Here is a 25,248-nt window from a genome sequence, read left to right on the forward strand (position 1 = left end):
CTAAAAATATTATTTATAATTTATTTAAATATCATTCAGCCAATAAAAAGACAATCTGCAGAATATAAAATGTCAAAAGCTATAAAAATTCATTAAATTTTGCATTGAAAAGTGAGAACATCAAATAATTCTGAACAAAAAAAACTTTCTAAAACATCAAATAATTCTGAACAGAGGGAGTAATACTAGACTAATATAAAAACAATTTATCCATTTCAATTTATCCATACTAGATCTCTACTTTTGCAGTGGTGTATAAAAGAAGACTTGATATGGAGCTATCAGATATGCATGGATTTCAAGAGGAGATTTGAAGAGACGTAAAACCTATTTTTCTCAACTGATGTCATCACAATGAAGTAAACAATACAAAGGATTAGGCATTTCCATTAAATGAAAAAGTAAAGAGAATGTGAAAGGGTCTGTTGGCTTAAAAATGTACATATCCAAATATAACTGAAAAAGAAGCAAATTTGATGGAGGAAACAAGTAGAACAGATCATAGAGAAAAAGACTGAGAGGGATAAGAGATATAGCCGTATAGAGAGTTAACAGAGTAGAATACCCCCAAAATGTGTGACGCCATTTTGATTCCGCGGTTACAAATGTTGAGATGGTAGACGATGCAGGAAAAGCTGAGATTCGTTAAGTGGGAGAAGCTAAGGTGAGTTTTAAGATGAAACCGATGATGAGTCCGATGAGCCCAACCAAAGCTGCCAACTTTAAGGATAACCCATCACTGTTCCTCTGGTTTCTTCGTCTCTTCGCCACCTCCTGCCATGTCAGTTCAAACATATTTGGTGATTATCCTTTGTTACTAAGCATTGTTAAGTTCACATGATTTTTGTCTAAATGGCATTGATTGATCTATCCTATTATATATCAAGGACAAGTTTATTGGGGCGTACCAATTCATGTTGCAGCTGTTGTGTTTGCTTAACAGCTGCATCTCGCTCTTCCTTCAGCCGCTGTATAGTCTGATCATACATATTGATGGTAGAAACGTTAGAGTGGGAATTAAATCAAGGCAAACTAATCTCTCTTAAGTGATAATGTGGTTACTTATGAGATTCTATGAGGTACATTGTTCACCTTATGAAGAAAGGTATAATAACAGAGACAACAAAATAAAATGAAGCTTTGTAACCCGGCGTGTGTTATAGTATAGTGTCCTAACCAATCAACTTAGTCCCTCATTACCATTTCGATAGCCTGGAAACCACAATTGCGAATACTAGATAGTCTGAGATTTGAATGACAGGAGATTATTATCTATGCGAGAGGTCCACGGTATATACTCGTATCACACAGAGAATCATCCTACTATAAAGCTTTTTCTATGATCATAATTGGTTACCACACAAGACCAAACAATGCGGTTAAGATCATTTGCAGGGAGTTATTACCACATGCAGATGAAATTATAATATGTGGATGCGGTACTCACAGAGATGGTTTCGGAGCCATTTCCATCACCATTGGTTGCTCCAGATTCAGAGGATCTTTGCGTTGTAGACGGGGAGATATACGAGACCTTGAGCTTGCACTCTGTTAATGTTTTGCCACTGTCCTTGGTAAACTACACACATGCACCGCAAATTCAATGTCAATATTTTTTTTCCCCCAAAAAAGCGAAACATCATGATTCTAAATTAAAGAAAAAAAAGTTTTATCCTGGGACTTACTGTGTCTTGTGGAAGTTCATCCACATCAGTGTGTGGAGGTACAATGGTACTCTGAAGGAGAAACTTGTCTTTGCACTGCATATCTGGTGGATACTCCCGTTGCGCTTGTAGAGTAACTGTTAGGGATAAAATCGAATTGAAAGCAAAAACCTTTATTCAATACTTAAATAGTATCAAATAGAAAAAAAGTAAAACAACTCCCAAAGAGATAAACCGATAAACCCTCCAAAGCTCTCTCTTGCTTGGATGCCACTCACAACCAAGACTTCATCTCTATATATAAGGAAACGTAAAAGGAAAACATTCTAGGGAAAGGAAATAACAAACTAGAAACCCTAAATTGATAAATAGAAATCTTAACTGAAAAAGAAAGAGTATCCTAATAGCAATATTCGTATCAGTAACTATAAAATTTAGAAGATCTTAATTATTTCTATGTTTAATAAGCTTTAAACAACCAATAACTGAAAGAGTTCTAAAGAATCACTGCACCTCTAATGATGCAGGAGTCCCATGGCTGTATGACGCCAGTGTTGGGTCTTACAAAATACTTCTTTGGAGATGTTGTTTTCACCTGATTTGGTGAAGAAAAAAAACACACAAAAGAGGAAGTTTTTTTTAGGGAAGAAACTTCATCACGAAGAAAGCATATGAAGTTGGTGGCTCGATGCAGAATTACCTTGAAAGCAACATAGTGCTCTGTTTTATTGGCAACTTTGAGATCACAGTAGCTTTGCTTCTCGAGTTCAACTGATACAATATCAATATCCTCATGAGCATCCAATAGAAAGGCCTCAAAAAGTATCAATTTCATAGAACAGACAATGTAATCACAGACAACAGTTTCCTTTTAAGACAACCCCCCAAATGATGTATCCTTCATTGCACAGTATACAGTTAATAGTTTCTAAGGTAAAGTACCATAACCTCAAAGAGCTTGAGAAAAAAATCGAGAATTGGTGTAACAAGATGAAATCAAAGATTCAGGATTTGCAAAATCTGGCTAGTTCGCGAGGGTCTTTTATCATCCACATTTCAAATTTAAGAAACAACCCAGACGATAAGTATAGATTTAGGAAACCAGATCGCAAAATAGATGGATCATGCATGCACAATATTTCCAAATATAGAAGGAGAGAGTGGAAATTCTTACAAAGAAATTTGAGCTCATCAGGTTGAATGGAGATAAGCTGGTTCTCGCCAACGCCGGTCATTGCTTAGCTAACCACAAAAGATCGACAATCAATCAATCTCTAGAAATCGAAACCTGTACACATCGAAAATCCAAACCCCTAAAATCAAACGATTCCGATTCTATTATTGCTTTTGTTTTTCGAAAGAGGTCTAAAAAAAAGCTACAAAAGTAAAAGAGGTGAAAACGAAAAGAACAGAATCAGTGAGAAATTAAGAGCAGAAAAGACGGATCAAACCTGAAAACAAAAGTCAAGGTCCAAACGATCAGCAAGGAAGGCGAAGAAGAAGCTGCTTATTTCTTTCTCTGGCTCCCGAAAATCGCTCTCCACCAAAACCAAAATTCACCTCCTATTTCGATTGGTGGTGACGAAAGGCAAAGGAACTTTTCTAGAGAGAGAGAAAAGGGAAGAAAAACCAAAACGCTTCGTGGAGCGGCCACGTGAAGTCGAAGCTAAGTTCCGTGCGATTTCCGCCGGCGTCGTCTCCGGGAAGTACGGGGAAGAAGAGAGAGAGAGAGAGAGAATTAGAGAGATGAAGGGAAATGTGACACGTGTGAAAACAGTTGAGCAATGGAGAAGAAGAAAAAAAGGTAAAGCGACAGGCTGGAAACAGAGACAATAACGTGGCAAGTGTTGATTGGTGGAATTTAATTTATATAGGAGCTAAAAGCTATAATGAGCTTTCAGGTGGTAGGCCATTTTCATCTCTCCAACACGATGAAATTGTTTTTATTTATTTGTTTGTGGCAATTAATCATTATTGTTGGTAGTAATTAAATATCGGACATAAACGATTTATTAAATCGAGGTAATAGAATCATTACGAAGAAACACAGAAACAGTAGTTATAGTCATGGAGAGGAAAAAGACAAGAAAAATACTCAATGATTTCCCAGAATATTCGTTTGTCTGCTTTAGCTGGAACTCATTGATTCAATAAGACCAAAGTAGAATCTTTGAAAAAGAGTTTGAACAGTTACGTTTATAATTTTGAATTCGCAGAGCCAGTGTAATTCTATTTTGTGAACCATCAATTTACTCACAATTCAGTCTAAATGATGAATGAGAATTACATTTAGTTATATTACTTTATATGATTCAAACGGATTTTTAAAAAAGAAATATCTTGCAAATTAGCGACTAACACTGTCCAAGAAAATGATTGAGTTATCCAGAATTTGGTGGGGATTATATTATCCATACTGATTGATATGCGTTCACGTTCAGGGTACAAGGATAAAATTGTCAATATACAATAAAGGCAGTGTTAGTTTTTACAAAAACACCCTAAGAAATGGTTCAAATTAGTTATGTAAGGTTCATACTCTAACTCAAGATCAAAACATCAAGAGGGAGCCTCACAAAACATTTTGATTTACTTTTCTGAAATTATAGTCACTGTAAAATGTAAATTACATGAAAAAAATGAAATCCAAAAGACAAACAAACGAACAATTATTACAAGAAAGAGAGAGATAAAGAGTGTATGTAAAAGGAAGAGATCAGCTACCTTTAAAGGTTGAAGAAAACACAAGACTGAGTTGGGTTTTGGGTTCATTTAAAAGTAGAGAGACGAGGAAGTTTGTCCCTCAGATAGTAAAGCCTTGCTCTTCTTACTTTCCTGTGACTTACCACTTTTATTTCCTTAATGTTGGGAGAGTATCTATTCCAATAAAAAAAAACACATCAGGTACATTTTTCTAAAGCCACTTCATTGTATACTCAGCCAATGATACTAAGAAGTTAACACGCCTAGAGTGATTTTAGAGTAAAAGTCCAGGCTTGTTTCTTAATCTGGCTCCAAGCATAGATCAAGTTTAAGCCTAGGCAGCAAGTGTGGTAATTGAAAAGGTAAGGAAGAAGATGCTTACATAGGAAAGACGATTTCAACGCCAATGCCTGCAATGATTCTCCTGATGCGAATAGTAGTGTGGATGCCTGCATTTTGTCTAGACATCACTATACCTTTGTAGATTGATAGCCTACGTCTGTTCTCCGGAACTTCCTGTAAATCAAACCCACCACGTCAAATCAAATCTTGCAATTTGATGCAAAATGGCTTTGGATTATACCAAGAACAAGGATTTTACCAGTTTGATTTCAACAATGTCCCCTGTTCTAATTTCTGGAACAGGTCTTACTTTCTCTGAGACCTCAATTGCTCTCTGGTTCAGTATCTACACAAACAAAATTACATTCAACATTTTCATCTATCCAGTGCTTATAACATTATAACTGGTGATTAGAGAGCGAGAACCAAAACAAACATTTCACACTCTTTACTGCAAAAGCAGCAGTGTCTAATCTTACATAAACACATTTGATAATTGTATTTGAAAATTCCAATTTCATCACCAAGAGAGAACCCTAGACAATCAAACAGGAATCGCATTTGAAAATTAACTTACTCCCATGATATCTCCGAGCTTGATCCTCGGCTTCCTCTGAGGTTTGGCTTCCTCTGCTTCAGTGGCTTCTACTTCATCTTCAGTTTCAGCAACATTCTCCACAACTGCTCCAGCTTCGCCTTCAGTGCTCTCTTCGGCTTTAGCGATAAACTCCCTTCTCTTCCTGGAATCGATCGCGTAGCCAAAACCCGAACTCGAATGATTCAGAAAAACCCTAGAAACTGATAGCCGAGAGTTCAATGGCAATGCCCGTGGTAGAAATGAAGAAACCCCTAAATTCTTCGAGGAGAACGTATGGATTTTCGGTGTCATATGCAATGCCTGCCAAAAGGAAAATCCGCATATATAAATAAATATAGATTTCAAAGAAGCATGATGTGAAGTGTGATTGCGATTCAGAGAAAAGAAAAACCTGAGGAAGAAGATGAGAGCTCGTCGCCATGTTTGCACAACCCAATACTTCGGAGAAGCAGAGTAAAGAGCCTTATCAACTTCAGCGTTTTTAGCACTCTATGTGAAATCTCTTATCCGCGCGAGCAATTCATTAAACGGCCCATTTACTGACGTTAATGGGCCTACAAAGTGGGCCCATATTCAATGAAAAAATTGTGAGAAACTACATTACCAAATGTGGTTCCACAAACCAATGCCTGCTCTACTCTAATGCCTCTTAGCTCCCCAATCTCCACAACTAAAGATGGTCCGAATACAAAGAGTTTATGTTACAACAAAAGTATGTTATGGTCCTTTAACTAGTACAAGTCATGGCCTTATATTACCTTCTTTGGACTTCAAAAATTATAACTGGCCTCTAAAATGATTCGTGGTTAGAGTTTTTTTAGTGAAAAATAACAGTAAACGTTGTCGGAATAACTAAAAGACGATATCACTGTCAGTATCATAGTTGTATACCGTTTTCATAATTGATAGCTATTAGAACAAATAAAGTTTTTGAAACGTAGTTGTTAATTACCGTTGTCATAATTGATACCCACTAAAGCATTCATCTTCACTGCAGACATGCGGTAAGAAACTAATTAAGAATTACCAATCAAACTCATTATCATATGATTACATAATTTGTGTTGAGCCTTTCCTATCAAAATGCATATATGTTTTCATTGTCGTGGAGTATGGAGCTGTATTATTTTAGTGGTGATTATTTTTTATTTATTTTAATTCATTTTTACTATGAACGAAACTAATTTTCAGTTGAGTTGACAATAGAATTTGATGTTGTTTATTCAAGTCGTCTACATATTCACGTTATCATTGACTTACACCACAAGCGATAAAAAGCTAAATATTTTTAAAAGCAAGCTAGATACATGTACGTTCTTTCGACCCAAAAAAATTAAGAAGATACATGTTCTATCTGTCTGTAATTTTTGTCTTACGAATATATTTTTCTTAAAAGTTTTTTTGTCTCCAAAAAGGTTATTAGCCTAATCAATATCTTTAAAGTGAAATTAATCGATTCGAAACTTTAACTTCTTGAATTGAAAACGAAAAATAAGTGACAAAAGATTGATTGATTGATTGATGATTGATTCTTTTGTTCTCCACACATCTCTGGGTTGGCTATGCCACGTCACCATTCAAACATCAAACCAAACGCATTTAAATTCCGAAAGTGTGGGTCCCTCTTTTTTTTTTCCCCTTAACCGCGTCATTGATAAAACAAAAGGAACACTTAATAAGCCAAAGAAAGAATAAAAGAAAATAAATAACAAAAACAATCACCGTATTAGGTCTCTCTCTCTCTCTCTCTCGTTTTTGTTCCGACAACGATCGCTGAAACTATCGCCGGATATTCCGTTCATCGCCAGATTCTCTCGTTGATACTATTGGAGATCGATCTAGCATACGAGATTAGCCATGAATCCTGAATAGTAAGAGCCTTCTCTTCTCTTGATTTGATATATCTATGCTTCGGATCGTTTTTCGTCGATTTACCCGCTTTTCCTGTTTGAATTTTGTTTCTGATGCGTTCGTTTGTTTGTTTTTTGTTAGATTTTTATTTGGATCTTTGTTGGTTGATAGGTTGCTAAATTGAATCTACCCAATTTTCCTCGTTTGTGGTCTTTTTATTTTATTACTTTGATTTGTCTGATTTGGATCTTACATAGATTAGATCTAGCGGAATTTGACTTGAGATCTGCAATTTCTGTTGATTGTCTGCAAAATATCGTAGTCGAAATTCGCGGGTGTGACATATTTACATTTGATATCATTCTCATAGAGGATTCATGGTTTTGATCTATGCGAACAAATTCAACAACATATGTTTCAGATCATCTATTTTTTCAATTCCGGACACGGGCTGAAACATTGCGAAAAAAGACATCCTTATGAGTTTAGGAGCTTCACTTTGATTTTCGGGATGATGTTTACCTCTCTGGCTTAATCCGTAATATCCTCTTTTGCAGTGATTATCTGTTCAAGCTTTTGCTTATCGGTGATTCTGGTGTGGGAAAATCGTGCTTGCTTCTAAGATTTGCTGTAAGTAATTTTCTTTCTCAGCTAAGAATTGTTTAGATGTATGATGTATCATCTTTGAATTGCCTTTTAACGTTGAACACAAATAACAATCTATGTGTTCTTGAAGATTACATTTTATAGTTGTTGCTAAAAAAAAACTCATTAGTCAATTCAGTTTCTGCTTAGGCGTTCTCAGTTTTACTATGGTATCATTGTTTACTCTTTGTGCGCTTATAATTTTGATTTCTCGAATTTGTGTGGACAGGATGATTCGTACCTGGATAGCTACATCAGTACCATTGGTGTTGACTTTGTAAGCATACTCTTTGCATCGCCTGTTAATATGCAGAACAAAAACAATTCAGAAAGTATTAATCTTTACTCATGATGTGATGCAGAAAATCCGAACAGTCGAACAGGATGGAAAGACAATCAAACTCCAGATTGTAAGTGTTCTTGAGCTGAATATGCGACATAATCAATTAAAATTTAGAATGAGCATACAATCAATCACTCTTGGCAATTACCGTGTATATACAGTGGGACACAGCAGGTCAAGAACGTTTCAGGACAATCACTAGCAGCTACTACAGAGGAGCTCATGGAATCATTGTACGTACTTACTCTCACCGAACAATCATCTTCTTGTTAATACATCCATCCTCTGGTCTTCCCTCACAATTAACTTTTCTTGGCAGGTTACTTACGATGTCACGGACCAAGAGAGCTTCAACAACGTCAAACAATGGCTGAATGAAATCGACCGCTACGCCAGTGAGAATGTGAACAAGCTACTGGTTGGGAACAAAAACGATCTCACATCACAGAAAGTTGTATCCACTGAGACAGCTAAGGTAATAAACAAATCAAGTAGCCTCTGTTGCGTAAACCTTGTCAGAAAAGATAATAGCATTGTTTTCTCTTCTCCTCCTCGTACAGGCTTTCGCAGATGAACTCGGGATCCCTTTCTTGGAAACAAGTGCTAAAAATGCAACGAACGTCGAAGAAGCTTTCATGGCTATGACTGCTGCAATTAAGACCAGGTTTGAAACAGATTCTACTTGTGTTCCTTAAAACCTTTTACTTCCATACTTAACCGTTTCTGTTTGCAGAATGGCTAGCCAACCAGCTGGAGGTGCCAAGCCACCGACGGTCCAGATTCGCGGACAGCCAGTGAACCAGCAATCAGGCTGTTGCTCCTCTTGATTCCATTAGTCTCCAATTCTCTTTGGGTCATCACACCATTATAATCATCATTTGTTTGCATTGCATGTATGACTTCTCCAATTGGCTGCTACCGCTTTGGATCCTTCTTTTTCTTTCATTTTATAGTTTTGCAATTCTTTTTCTGATGTATTTCGAAGTTTGAAACCCATAAATTTCTTAGTAAAAGGTCCTTTATGCTAATGAAGCAAATATGTCTTTTCTAATTTCTCCACTCTTATAATTGTACCTCGAAATACATTATATTCTGTTAAAAAATCTATAAAACAGGTCTATTTCTTTTGAAGATTACGACGTTAAGCAGAAAATGTGAGCTTTGGTAGAATTAGAAAGAACCTAAAATTTATGAGAAAGAAAGATAAGAATTTTTGTTTTTCCATAACGTAAAAAGACACCAAACTGGTTTAGTCGAGAAAGTGTAACAAAAATGATAGAATTAAGAGCAAAATTCAAGCAACGAGAGAGCAGAGAGAGGGAGATAGAGGCTGAAAGACCAAAAGGCGTCTTTACTTGCCCAACGATGGAAACTGAGCACTGTCTCCGATCTTCGGAGCAGCAGCTTCTCCTCCGTGCCTTGGGTTTCCTCTACCGTTAACTCCTCCACCTCTCTGTCCTTGGCCACCACGACCTTCTCTTCCACGAGATCCACGGTATCCTCCTCTTGGATTGTAGGTCTCTCCATCAGCGGGCTTCAAAAACTCGTTAATGCTCAGCGACTACAACAACATGGCACACGAAACAAGTATTTAGATTCAGTACGAAAATGTTTAAACACGAAAGATTTGCATTTTGGATGGTGAGAAGAGAAAGAAATAAGACCTTCTTGGCCTTCTCTTCTTTCTCAGTAGTGCGTTTGTCCTTCTCGGATCCCTGATACAATATTTAAACCAAGGATCAACTCTTGCTCTAGTAACTGAGAAATTCACACAACCGACGGAAATGAAAGTGAAGAAATTTCGGATTCTCACCAGCTTGATGAAGATTTCCTCATTGCTCTTCTTGTTAGAGAGCTGTTGCATGGACTCAAACACTTTGGTGTCAACTTTCCTCTCCTCAACCTTTGTGGCTTGCAGAGCTTTCTTCTTCTCCTCCAGAATTTTCTCATACTCTTCCAGTGTCATTTCCTATAACAAACCCATATCCTTTTAAAATTAGTATAAGTACTTCCTTGAGACTAAAACTTTAAAGTCTTTAAACTCATAAAATGTTGAAAATCTCACGACTAGGATATGTTCATACCTTGTCTTCAGCTTCTTTCTCCTCTTGTTCATCTGCAGGAGCATCTTTCTTTGCATCAGTGGTGTCATCCTCACCACTTTGCTTCTCAGCAACAGGGCTCTTCTCAACCTCTGTTGTGGGTTCCTCGGTTGCTCTAAATATCATACAAACATAAGAGTGTCTTATTCTCCACAAGACTTCGTACAAACAAGTTGCAATATAATCACAGTAATATCAAATTAAATGCTTACGGTGGAATATCATCTTCAGTAGTACCCCAGTTTCCACGACCACCACCCTCACGTTTCAGGTCATTACTAGCAAACATCAAGTCACAAAAATAAAATCACAAAACAAGTAAAAGTCAAACAAAGCAGTAACCAAAGTAAAAGGACCGAAAAAGAAAGCTTACCCACGACCAGTTCCACTACGGCGCTCATAGGGCCTTCGTGGGCGTTCAACATCACCTGATTCACCATTGGCATATCCACCACGGCGGCCTCCTCCACGACCACCGCCACGGGGTCCACCAACAGACCCAACACGCCTTGCTCCTTCACCATCTTCAGAAGGTCTGTATCCTCCGGAAAATCCATTTTCATTCCTAGGAGCATCATTGTTCCTGAAGTCACGGTTAAATCCACCCCTACCACGAGCAGGTCCACGCCCACCAGCACCAGCACCACGACCTCCTCCGGGAGCATTCTTGGACTCCTTCACTACATTTATTAAAAGATATATAAGTCAAACTTTCATTCAGTAAAATTTCAATACATCGATGCAAATGCAAAACCTTCTATACGGAACACCCATGGTTATGAATTTAACGCACTAAAGAGAAAACTATGGTTAAGTTACAATTCAGAATTCATATTCTACATAATTCAATAAAGTTTCCAACGTAAGGCAAACTCTTTACATAGAAGACAGAGCACAACCGCGAAAGTAAGACAAGAAGAAACTATAACGCTCAAATGACAAAACCAAACACTTGCATCTGTATCTTTCATGCCAAACTATCAACAAGCTTCACTTCAATTAATTAAATCAGATACTATCCAACACAAATGACACTAAATCTATTCAAAATCTACACAAAACCAAGGAACATTTAAGGAACATTTACCAGCTTGAGAAGGAGGAGTTGGCTTGGTCGGCATCTTAGCGGCCTTAGAAGGCTGCACAGCAGCTGCTTTCTCGACCTTCTTCGGCAAAGCCACAGCGAGCTGGCTTGGATCCTCGGCGTCATCTCCTAAGAGATCGAAAGGGTTTACGGTCGCCATTTCCGGTCTGCTAAAATCGAATCGAATACGAGTCACCCGAGAATTTGCTTGGTGGATTTTTCGAGAGGGAAAAAACCTTATTGACTACACGATTCCATGAAGAAATCTGAATCAAAAATCGAATGAGATGATTTAGTGAAACACTTGTGTTTTGGATGCGGTCAGAACAAAAAGAGAGTGAAGCTTGCGAAATGGAAAACCTAGCAAGATAGCGGCAGAGAGGTATGCGAGTTTCGATGTTAAAACCTAATCTAAAACCTCTCTGGAGTTTGTTATATTCTGCGGACGGTAACACGTTAAGCTAATCTGCTCCTCCTCTTCTGACCGTACGATTTCGAGTCATTTAGATCTCACATCTAAGGGATACCAGCTGGTTAAGCCCATAAGCTGTCACAAACCTAAGACTCTTAACTGGTTAGCCCGTTAATGCCAATCATATTCATTTTTAGCCCCATTCAAAGAGTCGATGGGCTTCAAACTTTATTCTTTATTCATCTGTTTGTTTGAAGTTCTATGGCCTGAATTGTTTGCATATGAATCCTCTCTTTATAACTTTGATTTTTTTAGCTGAGAAATCGATTTTTAGAAGAAAATGATTAACTTCATTAATTGTAAAATATCTGTACAGAGTCAGTATTTATACAAGTATGGTTAGAAAGTAAACCGGATCTAACCGGGACTAATATAATGTAGAAGAAATGATTTCTCTATACTAAACCCCCCCCTCCCCCCCACACAAGATGAAGCTTCATAGAAGTTTCGAAGATCCATCTTGGATATAAGATTGTTGAATTTTGTGGGATAGAGAGGCTTTGTGAATGCATCTGCAAGCTGATGTTCACTTCTAACGTGAAGTGTCTTAAGAAACTCAGATGCAATACAATCCCGTACTTTATGACAATCAATATCTAGGAACTTCGTTCTCTCATAAAAGATAGGGTTCTTGGAAATGCTGAGAGCAGAAGTACTGTTTCTATACAAACCAACGGCAAGTAGAGAAGGAAGACGTAAGTCTTTCATCACTTGAGCGATCCAAATTAGTTCCTTAGTAGCAAATGCCATCGCTCTGTATTCTGCTTCCGCCGTGCTACAGGAAACAGTATATTGTTTCTTCGATTTCCAAGAGATAAGAGCATCACCCATAAACATGCAATATCCCAAAACAGATCTTCTGGTTTCTGGACAAGTTGCCCAATCAGCATCAACAAAACCTTTAAGTGAGAGATCTGGATCATAAGAATAGAAAAGTCTTGTACCAATGCTTCCCTTTAGATATCTCAGGACTTTGTGGGCAGCTTGGAGATGAACTTCTCGATGAGCAGAAGAGAATTGGCAAGTTTGGTAACTGCAAATGTGATATCAGGTCGAGTGTTTCACAGGTATAACAATTTACCAATAAGCCTTCGATAGAGTTCTGCATCTATAAGTAAAGGAGTGTCATCTTTGTGTAAAGAATGACTGGGTTCCATAGGAATAGAAGATGGTTTGCAACCAAGGAAACCAGTATCAGACAACAACTCCAAGATATATTTTCGTTGGCAAATGGAGATTCCCTTTGAAGAACGAGCAATTTCCAAACCCAAAAAATATTGAAGATCACCGAGATCTCTGAGTTTGAAAAATCCATCAGTTGAATTTTCAAGGAATGAATGATACTCGGATCACTGGTAGCGATGATGATATCATCAACATAGACGAGTATCACTATAAATATCCCATCAGAAAACCTTGTAAACAAGGTATGATCTCCATATGCAGTGTCAAAACCCATGTTAGATAAAGTAGAAGAGAATTTGATGAACCATTGGCGTGATGCCTATTTCAAACCATATATGGACTTTTTCAATTTGTAGACCATGCGTCCTTCAACAATAACATCCGACGGTATCACATAACCAGGAGGCAGATCCATATAAATCTCTTCATCTAATTAACTATTGAGGAATGCATTCGAGACATCTAACTGAGTTAAATGCCAGTTCAGTTTTGCAGAAATCCCCAAAAGAATCTTCACCGTTCCAAACTTAGCTACTAATGAAAAAGTATCCACAAAATCAATGACTTCCTCTTGAGTGTAACCTTTGGCAACAAATCTTGCCTTATATCTTTCAATGTTGCCATCAGCCTTGTGTTTGATTGTATAAACAAATTTACACCCAATTGATCCATAGCTTAATACCATTTTAGAAGAAAATTATTAACTTAATATATATATATATATATATATAGAATCAGTATTTATACAAGTATGGTTAGAAAGTAAACCAGATCTAACCGGGACTAATAGAATGTACAAGAAATGATTTCTCTATACTAAAATCGATCTTGAATAGATTCTACATGACTTCTTAGAAAAGTCTCTGATCTCATCTTTTCCACTATAATATATATGGCTTTTAATAGCAAATGAATTAGTGTTTTTATATTTGTGAAGACATATGTCATAATAGTTTGTGTTAGAATCATCATTACGTTATCATCCAGATTCAAACCTACACAATATATTCAAACTGAATTAAGAAAATGCAGCTCGGGATTTGGTTAAGTGTAAACCGGATCAAAATGAATCGAAATTGAAAACTAAAGACTAAGAATTTTTTATTAATTGGGGTGGATAAGTCAGCTAATGGTTTATCTTTGGATTTTATTGCTATTGTAGTTTGTAACGTCTACAATTCATAAATGCACTCTACGGATTGAACTTGTATCATGAGACAATAACAACACTAATGGATGAAATCATGAAATCATATAAAAACAGTTGTAGTTTAGTTTTGTTTCGGTTCAGACTCCGTTTGATGCAATTTTTAGTTGCTTTGATTTGATATTTTAATTTGGTTTGATAAGTTGCTCAAAAAAGTTAAACAAACAACTTGAATTTTCTTTATTTAACTAAGTTCATTCGATCAGTTTTGTCCGGTTACATAAATATCAGGTTTGGTTATTTCAAGGAAATAAAACAAAACGGTGTATAGGAAATTTTGATTTTCAGTGTTCGTGTTTTCTAGCTCCCATATTCACCGCATGTGATAATTGTCTAAGAAATCTATTCATGGAATTGCTCTGTTTAGTAGAAGAGACCATAAAAAACAAATGAAACTCTTCATTCTATTATAAAATAATAATTTACATAAGGAGCGCTTTACTTTCTGCCTCAACATTTTTCAACTACAAAACACACATTCAAACCCTATGAAATAAACAAATAAATGATCGACACGTGTCTGTCTTCCTCCTCCGTTTCTTAGGCAACCTCACACTTGACCTGCAACTCCGACGGCAGGTTCTCTGTCTTCCTCCTCCGTTTCGTCTGTCCGTTTTCAGACGAAGACGACGACGACGAAGAAGAAGCATAAGATCTCTTCGACGTGATTCGAACCGGGTCCGGTTCACCGGAATTAACTCTCAACGGAAAATTCAACAAAGCGCGGGAACCACGCATCCTAAAAGCAGCTCTATCGTAAGCCAAAGCCGCATCTTCCGCCGTCTCAAACGTCCCTAACCAAACCCTCGCTCCGTTCTTCGCCGGATCACGAATCTCCGCCGCGAATTTCCCCCACGGCCTCTGCCTCACTCCTCTGTAATGCTTCCCCTTCGCCGGCGGCGCCGCAGACACGGCGAGCTTCGGTTTCTCCGCAACCGCCGCGAGATTCTCCGACAGTTCGAGTTTAACCGCCGGAAAATCGTTCAGAGACGGATTAGTCTGGCGCTTCGACGACGACGGTTCTAAGTCTAAAAAGTCGCTGAGACAGCTCAAGTCCGACGACGGCGATGACGTGTCAAAGGTTCCGTCGAATGCGTCTTTGAGGACTCCGTAGACTAACATATCCTCGGAATCGTTCTCTTTCAATGGCAAATCTCCCCAACTCTCTGTGAAACAAGAACTCGGTATTGACTCGCTGAGTCGAAACTCGTTCTCTCCTCCTAGCAAGTGACGTCGTATCGACTCCAACAAAGCATAATCGGATTCCGCTGCCGCCATGATCTCTCCCTGGCCGTACATTGTTAATACAGAGAAAATGAGTTTTTTTTTTCTTTTTGTTTTGGATTGAATTGTCAAGAATCTAAATTTTTTCTCTGTGGAATGACCGTGAAGAGGTTTATATAGTGGAAAAAGGAGACGAGGTTCATGAACCTGGAAAATGAAAAAATACGTCTTTTTCATGTTTTTTCAATTTTATAATATAGTGGGAAATTAAAAAGCTGATAAAAAAATATGAAAGTTGTGGAATTTTCGTTTCTACGAAGGTTCATGAATTAAACACGTGCGCTTTATCCACACAAGGGTCAAGATGACGTCATGATATTTGCGGAAGCAAGATGCTGATTGGTCTTGTCTCTCAACTTGTCCCTTGTTTTGTCGCTCGGTTTTGAATCTTGAGTTCCGGTTTTATTAAGCAACTTGTCCCTTGTTTAGATTAGTAATAGAACTATAGCTTTCAATTGAGAGATTTCAACTCCATCAAAGTAATTTCTTTGCTGTGGCCTATGGGATAAGAGATCAAACATACAACTAAATAACTATTAAAATTGCAAATGTGTAAGTATTATATGGTTGCCAATAATATGTCATTTAATTACATGAAATCTAGCTTAGATTTTGTTTTGGTGGTAGAACCAAAAATTAAAGGTGGGCCATAGTTATTTGAATGTGACACTTTAAAAATGTCTGCACAAATCGGGATACATTTCTCCTGGACACAGATTGATATCATCTAACTTTTACCCTTTTGGCTTTCCTTTTTACTAATTTTCTTGATTTCTATTCATTTAAGACCTTTTTTTATAAAGTAATTCATGTTTATTGAAGGAATAATCAAGAAATAACCTCTGACCAAAAACAAAATTAGAAATTACCATTTAATGCTACTCAATAAATAATGTATACTAAACCTTAAATGATAAAGTTTTTATGAGTAAAAAAAAGTTTTCATGAAAAACTCAATTCAGAAATCATAATTTAACCCATTTTGTTAGATTTCTTTTCGTTTTTTTTTGTGTTTATTCAAACAGCCTAGATACTATTTTTTTCCACCAATAATTTGGAATCTTGTGGATAATTATTTAATTTTCCGTCTTTTCCCTTCTATTGGCTTTGAGTCGATGACAATAAGCATTGCAAACAAATTAATGGTGGATCTCTCACGCATGTCCACTTGCTAAAGAGACCTCTTTCACGGAAGCATAGTAGAGTACTAGAGTCAATAGTCACTTAAACTCTCTTACAAAATTTGTACTATCTCCAGTCTCTAGTCTATTCCAATCGTTTTTGGTTCATCATCACACTACTCTGGTTTTGTTAGGCTATTTCATTATGCTGATATTGAGTGTATATGAAGTGATGTATGTTTTTTTTCTTAGCTATAGGAACAAGGTACACGCATTAATGGTTAACTAATATGGTGTTGAAGTATTTTACAAACAAAAACAACAAGTTTATAGATTTTCTGTTCAAGGAAATACACTTGAACGTTACTATGATGTGGTTTGTATAGTAGCACAAAATCCCAAAAGGGGGTGTTTAGTGTCTCAAAATCAAACACTTCATATGCCTAAAGCCGGTCATTGTTCTCGGGTGTGAATTGTGAAACCAATTATGCCTCGCCAGACACCGCATGGTGTTAATAACAACTAATATTATTTGTGTTTAATAATTAGTATATGGATCCAATTAGGTTAGTTCCGTTTCGTTGTGAAATTACTTCAATGAATTAAATATCAAATGTATGGAATATATATTAGTAGTTGAACATTCGTTTTCATGTTTGAACTCCACAAATTACCTCAAATTACCCACTTGGACGTTTCACATACATCCATCAAGTTTCTTTTCCTTATATGGAAAAATATAATTCCTTTTGTGTGATTTTTCCAAAAAATTAATGTTTTTATGATTTGGATTTAGCAAGCAATCATCAAAAAAAATATTTTTTTACACCTGTAACCTAGTAAAGATATAAATGAAATGTCAGATCATTTTAATCGGATTTATTAGTGAATGATATGCATCTATATATATTTTCAAATTAATTTTTGTGTGCATAATTATTTTATGCTTAAGATTAACCAGTGCTTTATTTTTTATAATAAAAAAAATTATTCTCTCTGATATTATGCCATATTTGAATCCGCATATAATGAAACTTAAATAGTTTTTAGTTTATCTTCCAACCATATAAGTATTAAAAAAAAAATCTTAACGGTATGTTAATTACACTACATCTCGGCCATCAATATCCTTACAAGAGTTTATATCTCGGGTTTAAGCACAAGAATCCTACAATGCAGATGCTTATCAATTACAAGATGGTGATCAAGTTGATATTAATTACGCTGTTTATCAATTAAACGTCCATTCTTTCTTGTTATAATATAAACTTATACCGACTTCAACGAAAAACCGTCCAGCTTCCGATTATCATTAGTTTACGGTCTTGATATCTTCTTGGTTAGCTCAAACCGATTCATATTTCACACATGATTCCAAAACGATATTATATATGTTACAAAAAAAGGTACAGAAAGTAAAATATTTGAAGAGAAGAAAACAAATGCAAATAACCGATTTTATGTGTTTACAATAAAAGTATATATCTACAATTTTGAAACAAATAATAAAAGGAAGTGTTAGAAAGGATAAAAGCAAAAGGTACACAATATAACGCGAGAGGAAGGATCAAAGGAAGGGAGAGCAATGTCCTGACCCGTCAGCAATTCAAAACTTTGATGTTGACCATATCTAGTCTTATTTGACTTTGACCGCTGACTTTTCAAACCTTTATTCTAGCAAACTCAATTTCATACGTGCAAACAACCCCGCACGTGCATCTCCACCGCAATGTTTGAGTTTTTCTTCAACAGAAGACGATAATCATTCTTTTTATTATTGGTTTTCTCATGTTATATGAGAATTCAAAGATTCTCTATAAATGAAGAATGATTAGCTCCTTTTTAGAAGACTCCAAATTATAATTTTCTGTTACCATTTTATAATGCTGTGTAGTTGTCACATTTGTTGAAGATTATTCGTGAGAATAGTTTATTTTCGTATCAATGATCACTTAAATTATCCTTTTCCATTAATTTTTTACTGACAGCTTAAATATATATTTATCTTAGATGTTACAAACTTACAACCACTAAAGTAATATAATAATATTGATGACCCTTAATGTTGTTAGATAGATTTATGATAAAAAAAAACATAAAAATGTCTACATTTACTATATCAGGGCAGCCACTATTAATGGAGGCAAGATTGGTTCAAGTAAACGATCCGTAGTTCATCTTGTAATGATTAGAGGTCTTCTGTTTACCATGAATTGAAAAAGAACATACACTAATATAAGTGCTATAGATCTCTATTCGAGGTGAAAAATATCTTAACTAGGCATGAATTTCAATTTGTTGCCTATTGTATTTTAGTTGAAAATTCATTATTCTTCATATAATATCGGAATCAGGCCAATAAATCCAAACATATATGACTAATTCAATAAAAAAATATTTCATTATGAAATAAGTAGAGCAAAACGAATCGAGTAAACGTGATATCACATTTGAGGTGAATTTGATCTAAATCAGGATATAAAATACATACCTCTATATTTACGTACTATCAAATAAGTTTGGACTGAAAATTTACTATTATTCGTATACAATGGTAGTAAAAATAACTGAAACAATAAGACCAGATTATAATAACTCAAACAGTTATTAGATTCATGCTTATTTTTGTTGAATTATTGGTTGCTATAGTTATTTATCAGAAGTTAGTACTTCCTTTTAGTTTTTGTGTAGCATGGCTTTCTAGAAACTCGTTGATTCATTCTTTTCAGACCAATCAATGCACCGCGTAAATTCTTTCACGTTGTCGTATATAATACATAATAAAGTGTATTCAAAAAATGATATATAAAACTGATTGAAGCAGGTGGTAGAGTCCATCCAGTAAACTGGTTTAGGCAGTAATTACGAAATCAAGTAACTCGATATATAATCTAACAAATATTGTATAATCTGCACATAAAAGGCCGCATGCATTGACTTGACTCTGTCAGTCTTATCCTGTTTACTAAACCCTCTCTATTTTACAAAGAATATCGTTTTGACATTCTTCACACAAATTAATAAATAAGATAAAAAATTTCTCCATTTTACAAAGAATATCGTTTTGACATTCTTCCCACAAATTAATAAATAAGATAAAAAGTTTCTTATACCCTTATTAATTTGCAGAAAATGACTTTTGGAATTATATTTATAATTAATTTTCTGAATTTATTGAGATTAAAAATGATATTTTATTTTAAAAATTACATTGGAATTTTAAAACGACATTTTTTTTTAAACAAAAAAAAGTGTCAGAACGACACTTTTTATGAAACAGAGGAACTATCAAACTAATCATAATTTCTAACTTTATGAGTTTAGTTTTGTTGGACATGCTTTAATATACCATCTTTGTTATGTTTGTGTTTACCACGTATAATTTTTTCTAGAATCATTATACACGTGAATTATTTGAGCTATACGATTTCAACAATGCGCGTATGTGTTTTCTTTTTCTTTCTCTTTTGTTACAAACAAGTTATTTTTTTTCGAGCCGAAATTAGCCGGTTGATGTTGTTCTTGATGAAGAACAATTTAATACTGTGTGAAATTGGTGTGCATGGATTGATTATTTGCCAACCGATTTTGTTTTCAATAACATTCGGGTTTGCATTTTTTCGATAAGTTTGGTTTGTAATATTTACTATTGATATTAGATTTTTTTTTCTAGTTTGGAACGTTGATTTTCATAAAATACGTAACCAACTTTTAATGCAGCGTGAAGACAAACAAGCTATGGAAGAGAGAAAACTAAGATGAACTCAAATTTAATTTGGTGCTAGTGTAACATTATATATGCACGCATGATTAAATTATAATTAGTTTATAACTACGAAATAATGATGTCAAAAACGAAGATGGTGGTTAATACTATGAACTCTCTTGGAATTGAAAGTTTTAAAATGAAGTTTAGCTTTGATTGTTGGACAAATTTTATGGAGTGTGGATCGGATTTTCGATAGAATTCATATTTGAAAAGGAATTGCTTGCAACTTACAGAAGCAATATAAAACCATAAAAATTTATTAGTTTCTTCTGTCAACAGCCAAATCCGGATTGTTAAAAACAGCATTCACACACCATCAACAAGTATCGATAATTTGTGGATACGTTACCAAAAGATACACACAAAGTTTTCTTTCTTAGTCATTTGTGTTTAATAGTAACTATTTACACTTTTGACTTGGTGAAAGCCTAATAAAATGAAGACAATAAGACGCATGTGAACGAATTATAACACCCCATGAAGATATATATGAATGAAGTTTGGTGATAAAGTTCAAAGACGGAACATTGTAGGAAGTGAAAAACGGAACGATCACAATGTCGACTAGATGAATCTGTAATCCAATCCAACGGCTCAAGGTCCACGAAACACGCAAGCAAGTGGTACTCCCTTTTACACCTGATTATACTTTTGATATAAAATTTTAAAACACAAAGAGGATGGTTTCTTCCTTGGCCCTTCTTGTGTTTTAAATAATTCAAATTTATTCAGAACCACCATTGAAAAAGTCCCCTTGACGACAAAGGAAATGGTAAAACCCCACATTAATTGTTTCTTTCTATTTAGTATATATACATTGTTTTCCACTCTCTTCTCTACTCAAATCATTCTTCATCAATTGAAATCATCTTCCCTCTTCTTTCTCTGTTTTCTCTGGTCTCACGAATTTGACCTGAAAATTCAAAATTTTAAAATGGCCACTCCAAGCGAAGTATCTGCACTTTGGTTCATCGAGAAGCATCTACTCGACGAGGTTTCTCCGGTAGCTGAAGATCCATGGATGGTAAACGATTCAGCAGCAACGGAATCTAGCTCCGATTCTTCTTCTATGATCTTCGTATCATCATCAGCTCCTGATTTCGCTTCTCTCCCTCCAATTGATTTCTATGAATCCGAGAAAAAACCTGAAATTATCGATCTCTCCACGCCGAGATTCATGGATTTTATCCAATTAGAATTTGATTCAGAGATTTTCGATTCTGATTTCGACTTAAAACCGTTCGATCAAAACGAAAACCAATTTGAATCGGAGACTAAACCTCAAATCCCATCTGCTTCTGATGATTCGCAATCCAATCGAAAACCGCCATTGAAGATCTCACTTCCAACCAAAACCGAGTGGATCCAATTCGCCGGCGGGAATCAGCAACCGGAAGTTACTAAACCGATATCGGAAGAGAAGAAGCATTACAGAGGAGTGAGACAAAGACCGTGGGGGAAATTCGCGGCGGAGATTCGAGACCCGAATAAACGCGGATCTCGCATTTGGCTCGGGACGTTTGATACCGCGATCGAAGCGGCTAGAGCTTACGACGAAGCAGCGTTTAGACTTCGAGGATCGAAGGCGATTCTGAATTTCCCTCTCGAGGTCGGGAAGTGGAAGAAGCCACGCTCCGACGCCGACGGGGATAAGAAGCGGAAGAGAGACGAAAATGACGGCGAGGATGTGACTGTGGTAGAGAAAGTGTTGAAGACAGAACAGAGCGTTAACGGCGGTGAGACTTTTCCGTTTGGAACGTCAAACTTAACGGAGATATTTGACTGGGACTTAACGGCGTTTCTTAACTTTCCGCTTCTGTCGCCGTTGTCTCCTCATCCTTCGTTTGGTTATTCGCAATTGACCGTTGTTTGATTTTTTTTGTTTCTTTATTTTTTTGGTGTTGGCGGTGTGCATGCTGACGTGGACTTATGTTACACGTAGGTGCATGAGATTAAAATAAACATTTACGTCAATACATTTGTTCTTTTTTTTTTAATATTTCATTTGTTCATATTTCATTCTTTTTCATAATACGAGTTTATTTGATTTAATGATGAGCGGAAAATAAATGTCAAAAAAGGTGACCAGTAAATCGAGTTTTACATTTTTATTCAACAAGAAGAAATCGGAATAATTCAAACCTACTCCTTATAATACCATTTAATGCAATTCACATTGAAGAATTCAGTTAGAACTTATAACCTACTAAAATCAGTACAGTATATAATTCAAACTTGTGGATTTGACCGGGTATGTAGAGTTGTAAACACTATAAATGCATGACCTTGATTCTGTCCGAACAATTCATCAAATAATAATTAATTCAGTTTCTATTGGGATAAAATAAGTCTGGATAAGCTGGTCAAAACGACGTCGCAGTCGCACGTGGGTAGACCTCTGCGTAATTAGTAAATTACATGACGAAAGTGAAAGCCATGTACAATATCCAGAAAAAAAATATTTCTTTCACGGCGTAGTCTATAGGTACAGTTTAAAATTATATAGAATTGAAATCTATTTAGCCAAGAACTTTATAAAAGAACACTTTAGAAACGAAGATTTTCTTTTCTGTTCCTATCGTCAACCGAAGAATTTGGTTGGGTCTTCTAATACACTTACACTTTCTCGTGACTTGCACTAATGGGCCTTGTGGTGGTTATCAACTTATCATACATCTTATATATAAACTCTAACATATTGTTTTTGTCAAAAAAAAATATATCCTTACAAAAATGTAGATGTTCTGGACAATTAAGTTAGAAACCAACCTAATATAGCTCGGAATAAGGAGTTAGTTGAAAGTTCGAAACACAAATTTTGTTCACGATTTCAGTTGCAACTAGTTATTATACACGTTTTAAATGGCAAAAATACATGGTTTTGTTCATAAATTCTAAAATTTATATATATATATATATATATATATATATATATATTCGATTAGAAAATTTGTAGCTGTAAAGTATAGATAATTTAAAAAGTCAGATGAACATTTTGCTCAAATTGTTGAATAACAAACAATTAAGCTTCACCCAATTGTTTTTAGTGACTTGTTAGTTTGAATTGTAATCTTAGGTGGAACTGTGTCTTATGAAGTTATGATGAGTTATGACGCTATTTAAGATGAACTAAAACCAAACAAAAATGGTATAGTTATGTTTTGTAACATTATAACATTTCTTAAGAAATTGTGTGAAGGTTATAAATGAATTTTGTGGTTTTGCTTCAGCCACTAAATAAATTACATGTTAAATTTATTATGCTAATATTATATGGTCAATATATAATACCAATCAGGTAATTAAGTAGCATACGTCATCCACTCATCCTACGACTATCCAAATAGTTTTTTAGTTTAAAAAACCCGACCACGAATATGGTTGCTTTGCATCATTATCCAAACATACTAAAATTGTTGAATTTATTTAATTGTAATGGAAAAACACACAATGCCATCATGAACGTGAATCATCATGCACATCAGACCTAATTATCCTACGTGGACATAACTTAATCATATATATTATAAGCAAAGTAAAATTTTGAGTCAAAGCTCTCTCATTCAATCTTAGTGTGGCTAATTACTCTTTACCTCTTCTTATATTTTTTAAATTTAAATTTAATAAAAATTATTAAAAATCGTAAATTAATTAAAAAATATTAAAAAAGTAAATTAATTAAAAATTATGAAAAATTGTAAAATTAATAAAAAATTATTTAAAATCGGAATTTAATAAAAAAAATTTAAAATTTAATAAAAATTATTAAAAACAAAATTTAATCAAAAAATCTTTAAAATAGAAAATAAACAAATAATAAAAATTGGAATTTAATAAAAAAACATTTAAAATTATATCATATATAATATATGCACAGTAATTTTTTCGCTATAAGCTCTCTCATTCAATTTAAGTGACTAATTACTCTTTATTCTTTAATAAAATATTTTTAAATATCCTTAATTAATTAATTTATATTCATAATTTGTATAACAATTTTGCTGTTATTTTCATACAAATTATCAAAATAAAAGAAGAAAAAAAACGGTAGATGAAGAAAATAGAGTACAAGAAGATGAAAACCCGAAGATGCAAAAGAAAAAATAGAAGAAAGTAAAGATGTGAAAAAGACAAACAAAAATTAGAAAAAAAGTTTGGATAAAAAAATGACCAAGAAGAAGTAAGAAGCAGAAGATAAAAATGACTAATAAAACCAAAAGAAGAAGAATAAAAGATGTGGAAGAATAAGAATTTAGAGAATACAATGACAATAAAAGAAAGCAAAGAAGATGGGGCAGACAAATAAAACAAAGAAAATCAACAGAAAAAACAAAGAAAAACCGAATAAAAAAAAATTAAGAAGTCAAATAAGATGAATACAATACATAAGATGAAATAGTCAAAAATAATAAAAGATAAGAAGAAAAAAACAAAGAATATGAAAGGCTAAAAAAATAAAGAAAAAGGAGAAGAATAAGAAAACAATAAAAATATGAACAAAAATTAATACAGTGAACAAGTAAGATAAAAAAAAATTCGGATAGGTCGAAGACGATGAACAAAAAAATCAAATGACCAATTGGAGAAGAAAAAAAAGATAATCAGAAGAAGAAGTCATAGAAGAAAACCAGTAGATAGTAGACGGAGTGAAAGAAAAAAATAATAAAAAGGAAGAAAACTAGAAGATGAAGAAGACAAATTAGAAAAAGGTAAATATGATGAAAAAATGAAGACAAATAAGAAGTAAAAAAAGATGAAGACAATAAAGAAGAACAATTTGAAAACAAATAACGATGAAGAAAAACTCAAAAATACAAGGAAAAAAAAATAAGAAAGGAAAAATATAGACCAGAAGAAGAGTAGAAAGACATATAAGAC

The 25,248-nt window shown here is 34.8% G+C and overlaps 6 protein-coding genes across 8 annotated transcripts; 2 read left to right on the forward strand and 4 right to left on the reverse strand.

Annotated features, from left to right (window-relative positions):
• Window positions 1-367: 367 nt before the first annotated feature.
• LOC18016336 (vesicle-associated protein 2-1) lies at window positions 368-3,438 on the reverse strand. 2 transcript variants are annotated; one of them, XM_006398351.2, is made up of 8 exons: window positions 3,116-3,438; window positions 2,839-2,906; window positions 2,365-2,435; window positions 2,178-2,259; window positions 1,686-1,801; window positions 1,448-1,579; window positions 909-977; window positions 368-774 (listed from the first exon to the last, which is right to left on the reverse strand). In XM_006398351.2, exons 2-8 carry the CDS (start codon window positions 2,897-2,899, stop codon window positions 646-648), a joined length of 660 nt encoding a protein of 219 aa, XP_006398414.1. In that variant the 5' UTR covers window positions 2,900-2,906; window positions 3,116-3,438; the 3' UTR covers window positions 368-645. The 2 variants fall into 2 exon arrangements, with proteins under 2 accessions (XP_006398414.1, XP_006398415.1); XM_006398352.2 differs by having other exon boundaries at window positions 2,839-2,952.
• Window positions 3,439-4,229: 791 nt separating this feature from the next.
• On the reverse strand, window positions 4,230-5,785 carry LOC18016337 (50S ribosomal protein L19-2, chloroplastic). The gene is made up of 5 exons (XM_006398353.2): window positions 5,699-5,785; window positions 5,287-5,607; window positions 4,969-5,055; window positions 4,750-4,883; window positions 4,230-4,541 (listed from the first exon to the last, which is right to left on the reverse strand). The coding sequence occupies exons 1-5, from the start codon at window positions 5,726-5,728 to the stop codon at window positions 4,433-4,435; spliced, it is 681 nt and encodes a 226-aa protein (XP_006398416.1). The 5' UTR covers window positions 5,729-5,785; the 3' UTR covers window positions 4,230-4,432.
• Window positions 5,786-6,999: 1,214 nt separating this feature from the next.
• Window positions 7,000-9,199, forward strand: LOC18016338 (ras-related protein RABD2b). The gene is made up of 8 exons (XM_006398354.2): window positions 7,000-7,178; window positions 7,716-7,788; window positions 8,033-8,080; window positions 8,166-8,213; window positions 8,308-8,379; window positions 8,466-8,621; window positions 8,707-8,810; window positions 8,880-9,199. Exons 1-8 carry the CDS (start codon window positions 7,165-7,167, stop codon window positions 8,971-8,973), a joined length of 609 nt encoding a protein of 202 aa, XP_006398417.1. The 5' UTR covers window positions 7,000-7,164; the 3' UTR covers window positions 8,974-9,199.
• Window positions 9,200-9,314: 115 nt separating this feature from the next.
• Window positions 9,315-11,712, reverse strand: LOC18016339 (RGG repeats nuclear RNA binding protein C). 2 transcript variants are annotated; one of them, XM_006398355.2, is made up of 7 exons: window positions 11,336-11,712; window positions 10,622-10,928; window positions 10,461-10,526; window positions 10,231-10,363; window positions 9,960-10,115; window positions 9,811-9,861; window positions 9,315-9,707 (listed from the first exon to the last, which is right to left on the reverse strand). In XM_006398355.2, exons 1-7 carry the CDS (start codon window positions 11,490-11,492, stop codon window positions 9,498-9,500), a joined length of 1,080 nt encoding a protein of 359 aa, XP_006398418.1. In that variant the 5' UTR covers window positions 11,493-11,712; the 3' UTR covers window positions 9,315-9,497. The 2 variants fall into 2 exon arrangements, with proteins under 2 accessions (XP_006398418.1, XP_024010964.1); XM_024155196.1 differs by lacking the exon at window positions 9,811-9,861 and having other exon boundaries at window positions 9,338-9,604; window positions 10,059-10,115.
• A 2,863-nt stretch (window positions 11,713-14,575) lies between these two features.
• On the reverse strand, window positions 14,576-15,557 carry LOC18016340 (ethylene-responsive transcription factor 2). The gene has a single exon (XM_006398356.2). The coding sequence runs from the start codon at window positions 15,493-15,495 to the stop codon at window positions 14,737-14,739; it is 759 nt and encodes a 252-aa protein (XP_006398419.1). The 5' UTR covers window positions 15,496-15,557; the 3' UTR covers window positions 14,576-14,736.
• A 5,657-nt stretch (window positions 15,558-21,214) lies between these two features.
• Window positions 21,215-22,446, forward strand: LOC18016341 (ethylene-responsive transcription factor 5). Its single transcript, XM_006398357.2, has one exon. The coding sequence runs from the start codon at window positions 21,305-21,307 to the stop codon at window positions 22,241-22,243; it is 939 nt and encodes a 312-aa protein (XP_006398420.2). The 5' UTR covers window positions 21,215-21,304; the 3' UTR covers window positions 22,244-22,446.
• The last annotated feature ends 2,802 nt before the right edge of the window (window positions 22,447-25,248 follow it).

Source organism: Eutrema salsugineum, unplaced genomic scaffold, assembly GCF_000478725.1.
Source record: "Eutrema salsugineum unplaced genomic scaffold, Eutsalg1_0 scaffold_20, whole genome shotgun sequence".
Classification (NCBI taxonomy): Eukaryota; Viridiplantae; Streptophyta; class Magnoliopsida; order Brassicales; family Brassicaceae; genus Eutrema; species Eutrema salsugineum.

Bases quoted from the DNA above. Each gene is read 5' to 3' on its own strand.
- LOC18016341 (XM_006398357.2), top strand. From the start codon at position 21,305: ATGGCCACTCCAAGCGAAGTATCTGCACTTTGGTTCATCGAGAAGCAT.
- LOC18016339 (XM_006398355.2), bottom strand. From the start codon at position 11,492: ATGGCGACCGTAAACCCTTTCGATCTCTTAGGAGATGACGCCGAGGAT. The intron at 10,116-10,230 runs GTATGAACATAT...GGTTTGTTATAG, and splicing joins AGAAAGAAGCTGAAGACAAG to GAAATGACACTGGAAGAGTA. The intron at 9,708-9,810 runs GTCTTATTTCTT...ATGTTGTTGTAG, and splicing joins AAGAAGAGAAGGCCAAGAAG to TCGCTGAGCATTAACGAGTT.
- LOC18016340 (XM_006398356.2), bottom strand. From the start codon at position 15,495: ATGTACGGCCAGGGAGAGATCATGGCGGCAGCGGAATCCGATTATGCT.
- LOC18016336 (XM_006398351.2), bottom strand. From the start codon at position 2,899: ATGACCGGCGTTGGCGAGAACCAGCTTATCTCCATTCAACCTGATGAG. The intron at 2,436-2,838 runs GTAAGAATTTCC...ATATTGTATCAG, and splicing joins TGATGAGCTCAAATTTCTTT to TTGAACTCGAGAAGCAAAGC. The intron at 2,260-2,364 runs GTAATTCTGCAT...TCACCAAATCAG, and splicing joins AGCACTATGTTGCTTTCAAG to GTGAAAACAACATCTCCAAA.
- LOC18016337 (XM_006398353.2), bottom strand. From the start codon at position 5,728: ATGGCGACGAGCTCTCATCTTCTTCCTCAG. The intron at 4,884-4,968 runs GTAAAATCCTTG...TTTGATTTACAG, and splicing joins ACATTGTTGAAATCAAACTG to GAAGTTCCGGAGAACAGACG. The intron at 4,542-4,749 runs GTAAGCATCTTC...TTATTGGAATAG, and splicing joins GTTGAAATCGTCTTTCCTAT to ATACTCTCCCAACATTAAGG.
- LOC18016338 (XM_006398354.2), top strand. The intron at 8,081-8,165 runs GTAAGCATACTC...GATGTGATGCAG, and splicing joins GTACCATTGGTGTTGACTTT to AAAATCCGAACAGTCGAACA. The intron at 8,380-8,465 runs GTACGTACTTAC...TTTTCTTGGCAG, and splicing joins GAGGAGCTCATGGAATCATT to GTTACTTACGATGTCACGGA.